The sequence below is a fragment of the Abramis brama genome (assembly GCF_963993115.1).
Source record: "Abramis brama genome assembly, chromosome: 6".
In the NCBI taxonomy this organism is placed as follows: Eukaryota; Metazoa; Chordata; class Actinopteri; order Cypriniformes; family Leuciscidae; genus Abramis; species Abramis brama.
Genome location: NC_139968.1, coordinates 17,057,009 through 17,065,257, shown reverse-complemented (window position 1 = coordinate 17,065,257; position 8,249 = coordinate 17,057,009). Strand labels below are relative to the sequence as shown.

At 37.3% G+C, this 8,249-nt stretch overlaps 1 protein-coding gene across 1 annotated transcript; it reads right to left on the bottom strand.

Moving 5' to 3' along the window:
- Positions 1-3,122: 3,122 nt before the first annotated feature.
- Positions 3,123-7,469, bottom strand: LOC311085855 (uncharacterized protein; the record flags this gene model as incomplete). The annotated part of the gene is made up of 8 exons (XM_084118472.1): positions 3,123-3,496; positions 4,719-4,772; positions 4,870-4,960; positions 5,046-5,255; positions 5,390-5,716; positions 5,828-6,052; positions 6,138-6,479; positions 7,379-7,469. The coding sequence occupies 7 exons, from the start codon at positions 7,467-7,469 to the stop codon at positions 4,733-4,735; spliced, it is 1,326 nt and encodes a 441-aa protein (XP_083974598.1). The 3' UTR covers positions 3,123-3,496; positions 4,719-4,732.
- Between the last annotated feature and the right edge of the window lie 780 nt (positions 7,470-8,249).

The following is an 8,249-nucleotide window of genomic DNA, read 5'->3' as shown; positions in this document are numbered from 1 at the left end:
TTCTGTGATCTGGCGAAAAGGCCTTGTTGATGCCAGAGGTCAGAGGAGAATGGCCAGACTGGTTCCAGCTGATAAAAAGGCAACAGTAACTTAAATAACCAAAGTTGGACAATAGAAGAATTGGAAAAACGTTGCCTGGTTTGATGAGTCTCAATTTCTGCAGTGACGTTTAGATGGCATTTAACAAACAACATGAAAGCATGGATCCATCCTGCCTTGTATCAAGGGTTCAGGCTGCTTCTGGTTTAATGGTCTGAGGGATATTTTCTTGGCACACTTTGAGCCTCTTAGTACCAATCGAGCATCGTTTAAACGCCACAGTCTACATGAATATTGTTGCTGACCATGACAATGAGTTCACCAAACTCAAATGACCACAGTCTCTCCAGATCTCAGTCCAATAGAGCACTTTTGGGATGTGAAGGAACAGGAGATTCGCATCATGGATGTGCAGCCGACAAATCTGCAGCAACTGCGTGATGCTATCATGTCAATATGGTAAAAAAGGAAGAAAAAGGTGGCACAAAACAGCTTCAAAAATTGAAAAATATTTATTTCATGTTCTCACCACAGGCGACGTTTCGAGCCCAGTGGCTCTTTATCAGACAATGAACACATGCACTGATAAACCCTTATATACACCACATAACTAATATCATTATGGACCAAAATCTCTGAGGAATATTTCCAGCACCTTGTTGAATCTACACCATGAAGTATTAAGGCAGTTCTGAAGGCAAAAGGGGGTCCAACCTGCCAAGGTGTCCCTAATAAAGTGGCCGGTGAGAGTTTATACATACACACTGATAAGAATGATTGTGTGGTGATGTAAATACTGCAGGAAAAAAGTGTACATTAAAACATTGTATTGCAAAGTAAACTTCAAATTAGTAGAAAATACTCAACAAGCTCTTTCTGGCCAAATAAATGTACTTATTCTCTTTGTTAATTTTTACATAATTTTAAATTCCATACATGTGAAATTTGAGATTTTTGAGTGCAAAAACTCGCAAAAGAAAAATTAAGTAAAATGTACTTTTTTCCCCTTCAGTAGCCTATATATGGGATATTTAAAAGATTTTGCCGTCTCTGAACTGCTAGGTTACTCTCAGGACATGGTACTGATGATGCCTTTATTTCCCTGGCTAATACACAAACACAAATCACTGAAGCAATGAAGTCTAGCAAGCTGTTTAAACAGGAGTTTGCTTTGCATTGCTTGATCTTGGACTAACACAAAAGAGGACACAGTTTTTTCCTGCTTATTAATATGTTTATTGATTTTGCTGTTTTCCACACTAACATCCCTTTCACACCAAGAATGATAACCATAACATTACCAATAACCATCAGGTTTTAAACATCATTCTAAGAGGTCAATGTCTAAATGAATCTGCAGTGGTCAGGTGGTACAAGTCAGAGCGCTCCAAGAATTCAGAGTTTGCAAGTTGTAACTAGGCATTCTACGAGGTCGTGGATGTTTTTCACAAGTTGGAATCTCATTATTACAGTAATTATGAAATGGTGTGAATGTACATTTCTAGCAATCCTGAAGATTTATTATCTTGTTCAAGTGTGTTTGATAAGGGTTGGAGCAAAACTATGCAGGAAAGTGAACCCTGAGAACCCCTGCCATAGGGTGTCATTTCTACTATCTCTTTAAAATTCATTTGGACACAGCTATTTCCTTCCTCTTTTCTAAAATAATTTTTGATACATGACAAGTCAGTTGTCGTCTTTAGCCAAAATAAAGCACAGAAGGGACCAGGAAGTTTGGGTGTTCATTTGTCTCCTATGAACTATGGAAACATGGAGTCAAGTTAAGAGAAATGGAAAAAAGTTCCTTCAACTGCACCAGAAGACACTTTACTGAAGTACTCTACTGAACTCTACTGAATGCACAGGATTTTAGGAAGTACTTAAGCATTTTTAACATTTAAACATTTCACAAGAACATTTAAATACTCCTGACCAGAAGGTGGCACTGTCTTCACAGTTAAGCACAGGTCATGGAGGCAATGAAGAAATTGTTTTCCACAATGACAGGCGTCATTACTGAGGTTCCATTTTTTCTATTGAAATATAAAATATAAAAGTGCACACTAACACAATAATAAAATAATCATAAGATAAAGGTAAACAGCACAAAGGCTATGCCCCATATAGGACAGATTAATATACGATCAGTGTTGGGGTAATGCATGCAAGTTATGTAATCAGATTACTATAGTCAAAAGTACCTAGTAAAGAAACACATTACATTTAAATTTACAACACATATCCGAGTTACTTTTTCAAATAAGTAACGCAAGTTACTTTGTTTCTCATTTATTGACTGACTTCTTTCCTGTCCCCATGTTGAGAGAAATCAGGAGTAAGATTACCTAGACTATCTCACTTACACAAAACAGATTAAATATTCCTCAAAATGAATAAAAACTGTGAAATGCAAACTCAGAATATTACACAAACCGGAAATAATTAAATATGTTACTGTAAATTACACAAATATACTTTGTGCATTTAATCTCAATTTATTAACCAATGTCTTTACTGCTGACCTTTGATGATCCAATTCACATACCAATAGGCAAAAATGACTTTGGTTAAACATCACATTTCTGTTTTCATTTTTTTTTTTTTTTTTTTTTTTTTTGCTAAAATGAGAGTGATGAATTTCTAAAGGTTTGTTTGAGCTCCGGCCTTTATTGTTCAAGTGTGAATTTGCACTGCCTTCAGCCTGAAGATTTCACTTTAGGTGTGAAAGGGCATTTACATTCGACAAAAATAGTCATTTTTGTTGTTCTTGTTAAAAAAACAAACAAATAAGAGAAAAGTAAGTAATTGTCACGTCTTTATTTGGTTTTGTTGCATGTTCTTGTTTCATGTCTGTCATGCGATCCCCTGTTTTAGTCATGTGATCCTGCTATGTGTTCTGTGGTGTCATTGGTACATTGTGCACAGGTGTCCCTTGTCTAGTCATCAGTGTAGTGTATTTAAGCCCTCATGTTTACCATGTGTCTTTGTCAAGTATTGCTTCACTGTAACCTCTGTTGGTAAGCGCCATGATGTTTGATCACGTTTTGTAAATAAACTGCACTTGGGTTCTCTACAAACTTGCCTTCAGTTGACTATTTTACAGTAATGCAAATAGTTACTTTTTCAGGGAGTAATTCAATATTGTAATGCAGTACTTTTAACTTTCCCCAACACTGTATATGGTCGTTATAGAATAAAATAATTTTGTTTATTGAAAGCACTTCTTACATTAAGCATAAGGAGGGAGAAAAGAAAAAGTTTCATATCATTTTAGCTTTATTTGATTATGAAGACTGCTCAGTCATTGATAAGTCACTGTATATGACATCACTGTATCACTGTTGATAGTTCTGACTGTTGCTAGGTGATGATCTCACAATGGAAGAACACAATGACATCATCACTCCACCAGCTCTGATGGACAGACAGCAGATGAACAGATGTGGAACATCAGATTCTGAGACAGACAAATAGAAAGACATTAAAGGTCCCGTATTATGCCCCTTTTCACAAGATGTAAAATAAGTCTCTGATGTCCCCAGAGTGTGTATGTGAAGTTTTAGCTCAATAGAAAAAGTGGGGGGCTCCATAGAAAAAGTTGCTTGTTTTGGGCTTGTTTTCACTGGCCTGGTTGCTTATTTGTCTCGCGAGATCTGGCAACACTGGCGCTCAGTCGGAATGATGATAATATCAGAAACTCTCAGTAACGGTGTTCATTTCGAGTCGGACAATAATGCCTACAGAGTCAGAGTGCTGTATAGAGATGGAACAGGTATAGTTTAGTAGTTTAATTACGGTTATAACGTATTTGTCATCTGCTTGTATGTATCCATTATTAATAGCCTACAAGTCTGCTGTTTCGGACCAGGTCCGAATGATGATCAAACATATACTGATGAGTTTAATAAAGTTTATTGTACATCACACAAAAGATGAAGCGTCAGTTTTACTTCAGAAAATCACAGTAAGAGCTGAGTAAACACAGCAAGTTATAAGAAGTGCGCAAGTACATAAATGAATTTCGGTAGAGTTGAGGGAGCATTTTCTTTAAAAACAAAATAATTCCACCTCGTCTTGGCTGCCTCAGATTTCGGGAGTAAATAGAGAGAGCTATGTGGATTAATACATCCAGCCACACAACACCTACAACTCTTGGGAGACATTCTCGTCAGTGCAGCAGCTGTGAACTCGATCAGGGCGGGTCTATGTTGAAATGGCAGTGTCTGTCAACACTCGTGGGCGGGGCCTGTGGATTTAGTGACGTCACTAAAACAGCATTCTGAAAACAGGTCGTTGGGAGACACTGCTGATGATTTATGGGGATTAATAAAAAAGGAGTGAGTGGATTTTTATCACTATTGGCTGGTTGTGTACACACACTGCCAACACACATTTATGTCCAAACAGCATGCAAAAGTGAATTTTGCATAATAGGGGACCTTTAAATGCATTCACAGTGTTTATCAATGCATGTCTTATAGCAGATTCTCTATAGACCCTTTTACAGCCCACGTGATCAAATAGTTGCGCGCACATTTTGGCAACGGAAGTGGTGTTGTTCCCCACTGGCTCTAACGTGTTGTTGCCAATATACTTCCGTTGCCAATATGCGCACGCATACGTTGCTACGTCATCATTGTGTACAAACAGTAAAAGGGTCTATACACATCATTTCTCACCTTCACTTTTATTTTCAGTTTGGCTTTGAGATTAGATGCATTCTGATGAAAAACCTGTTGAATCATAATTCACAATCTTATAATCTGAATTAATTTAATTATATTCACTGTTCATCATTCAATTGTGAATTTCACTGGATGTTTTACTCACCACATCCACAGAGCCGCTATTATGAGAAACTGAGGTAAAAACACCAGCAGAATGACTGTATAATGGCTGAACGCTGTGCTGTCCACTGGATCTTCACAACACAAAGAAGTGAATCATGACTATCAGAGAAACAATCATTTCAGACTAAAGCACACGTATCATGAGAGATGTGTCACCTTCTACAGCACAGGAATACTCTTGAAGCTCTTCATTGCTGACTGAGTCCAGGTACAGCTTGTTGGCTTTAGTGAATCCATCCGTTACCAGCCGTCCATTCTTGTACCAGATGTAAATATGTTTGTTGTTCAGAGTGCATTTAGTTGAACAGCTTAATATCACTTCTTGTCCCTCTGATATCATGTTTGGGCTGCTTATCACCTGCGTATCTGAAAAACAGAGTTGAAGTATTTCAAGTTGGGCTTAACATTGATTTTGACATGGAAAACAAAACCTCTATAAAATGGAGTAGTATTCTTGATGGCAGTAAATTGTCTGTGAATCTTCTAAAATGTTATCAAACCTGTAACAGTAAGAATGACTCCAGGTGATCCAGAGTATTTTCCTCCTGTCCTGTCGGTGATGATCCTGAATTTATATTCTCCAGAGTCGTTCATCTTGAGCTCTTTGATTCTCAGTGTGTTTCCCTCATACTCCACACGACCAGCGAACTGATGCTCCTCACGCAGATCCGTGTAGTGACCAGGAGGACCGTAATGCCAGAATGTTTTACTTACAGTATAACCAGAGGGATGTGAGTATGTGCTGGAAATATCTACTGTTGAGCCCATCAAAGCACAGACTCTTCTAGAGGAGAAAGACACATCCCAGCAGCCGCTCTTAGAAATACCTGAAAGAGACACAGATTAACATGTGAAACTCACACTTACTTTAAAACATGTTTAAATAAATACATGGATAAACAAACAGTACCGCATTGTGTGTATTATTTGACACTCACACACAGAAGAGGAGGGATGTTTAAGGTTACGATCAATAGAGCAGGAATATCTGCCAGCATTTGTGCTGGGTGACACACGCATGTCGCGAGACACTGTATGTGTGAAATACTGTCCATCCTTTATCCAGTAATACCAAACTCCAGAGGTGCAGGAAGAGTCAAAGGTCAGTTTTATACTCTGATCTCTCGGGTCTGTAGTTGCAGGATTAGTTCTCAGCTGCAGCTCTGAATTAAAGTAAAAAATAAGAAAAACTTCATCACATGACAAATGAAAACAGATGAAGTGACCAGAATCTAGACTCAGTTTCACCTGTGACTGTTAGATTGACGGCGGCTGAGCTGAGACGTTTAACTCCGTCCTTCATGATGAACATGAGCTGATATTCTCCAGAGTCTCTCTCTCTCAGGTCTGATATTTTGAGTGTTGAATAGGTGTAAAAGAACTCCTGCTTCACCCGTCCTGAGTAGTCCGAGTCTAAAGTCAAATCTTCAGGTTCATCACTCTTTCTCCAGTTTGTACTCTGTTTCCGGCTGAACCAGAACACAGGTTTGATGTTGGTGTTGTAAGAGCACCTCAGTGTCTCCTGAAACCCCTTCACTGCACAAATATTCTCTTTACTACAGGACACAGAGATGTCCAATGTTATGAAGCCTGAACAAGAAAACATTTCATTACTGAGATGAAGTTTACATACAGACAGAGGAGAGATCCAGTCCAGACTCTGCTGCTCACACACACCCAACCATGATGATCAGTTTAGTTCAAATTGAAATATGGTCAAAAATTCATTTCAACCTTATCTATACACCCACTCCAATTTTAAATACAGAGACAGAAAAAAGACCTACATTCAGACTGACATTCAATCCTACTAGACATTAGATGTGGGCATGTGGCCTTTAAAAACGCGCGTTCTCTCCCGCAGCATTCGGCAATTCGTCTCGCAGAGTCTAGCAGAATTCTGCGAGTGCTTTCAGGGGGCCTACTTACAAATTCCCTCAATGTTCCCTCAAAAAACACTCAAAGTTTTTTATGTATAAATAAAGTTATAGATTTTTACTTTACTTTACATTAGATTTTTTATTTTACTTCACATTACGTCATGATTGTGAGAAAACATCCACAATAAAATATAAATAGTAATAGACACAAATATTTACAGTACTGTATAATACAGACATTTGAAAATCTTTGTAATTCCAAAAGGTTCATCAAAGTTGTCTTAAGACAAGAAGGGGTATTGGACAACGTTTCCGAATTTTTTATATGCTTTGTCATTGCTGTGGTTTCCAGGAGATGAGTGCATGCAGAATATTTAACATTGCTTTTATTAAAACAGCAAAGTGACGTTCTTGCCAGCGCATAACTTTTTTGTACAACTATTAAGATGATTGTGCATGTAATGCGCATTTATAGGCTACTAAGTGTAACAGAGAATTTAGTGTGAGCATAATACACGTGACTCTGCCTGTAAAAACCCAGCAGTATTTTTTTTATTTTATACACAAAATCATCCTAACATAATGAAAGGCTTAAATAATGCAACTTACCCAGATTCTTAATTCGTGCAGATATTTCTTGTGTGATTGTTCTTGGGCAGATATTTCTTGTGAGGTAATGTTGCAGCACAACGTGTTGCATTTATATTTTGGGCGCATCTGATTGCCATTACATTTTTAATAAATATTTTAATTGAACTGTCTTAATGCATTAAGCATAAAGATTTTTCCACGTTAGTCTCAGAATGTCCGGGGTTGGCTTGAGGTCTTGCCGACAGTTTGTAAATCTTTTAAATATTCATACACAAAATCCATATAAAGGGTGATCAACAGTTATGACTTCTAAAATAAAATAAAAATGACCAGATAAGAGGTATCTGATTGACAGTTTGACAGATGTTGTTTTAAAAATTAATTACATCATTATGGGGAAGTGGTATTAAATATTTGGTAAAACATAATACAATTATTTTAATTAACGCATTTTGTTCAGTTTTGCTTTTACAAAATGTTCCCTGTTTTTTATATAATTAATTTAACCTGAGATGTGCGTTATATCGCCATTTGATAATTCTTTGTGTTGTCGAATTTTTACACAGTTTCATTGTTTGTTCATAATAATTTGATTCATAATTATGTCATTTTTTCTAAAAGTAGCAATATTTTAAATATTCTTTCGAAAAGGTGAATTATTGCATGGTACCTGGATGTTCAGTCAGAACATATGCGGTGCGAAACTAGGATAGTTCACACAGTGGCGTAGGTTTGATTTTGAAATTGGTGGGGACGGGGACATCAATATAAATATATTTTAGGTTTTGATCGAAATTATTGCTAAGGATATATCAGTGTCACTGGATATTGGTAGGGACACGTCCCTAGCGTCCCTATTCTACGCCCCTGAGTTCACAACACAAACGTC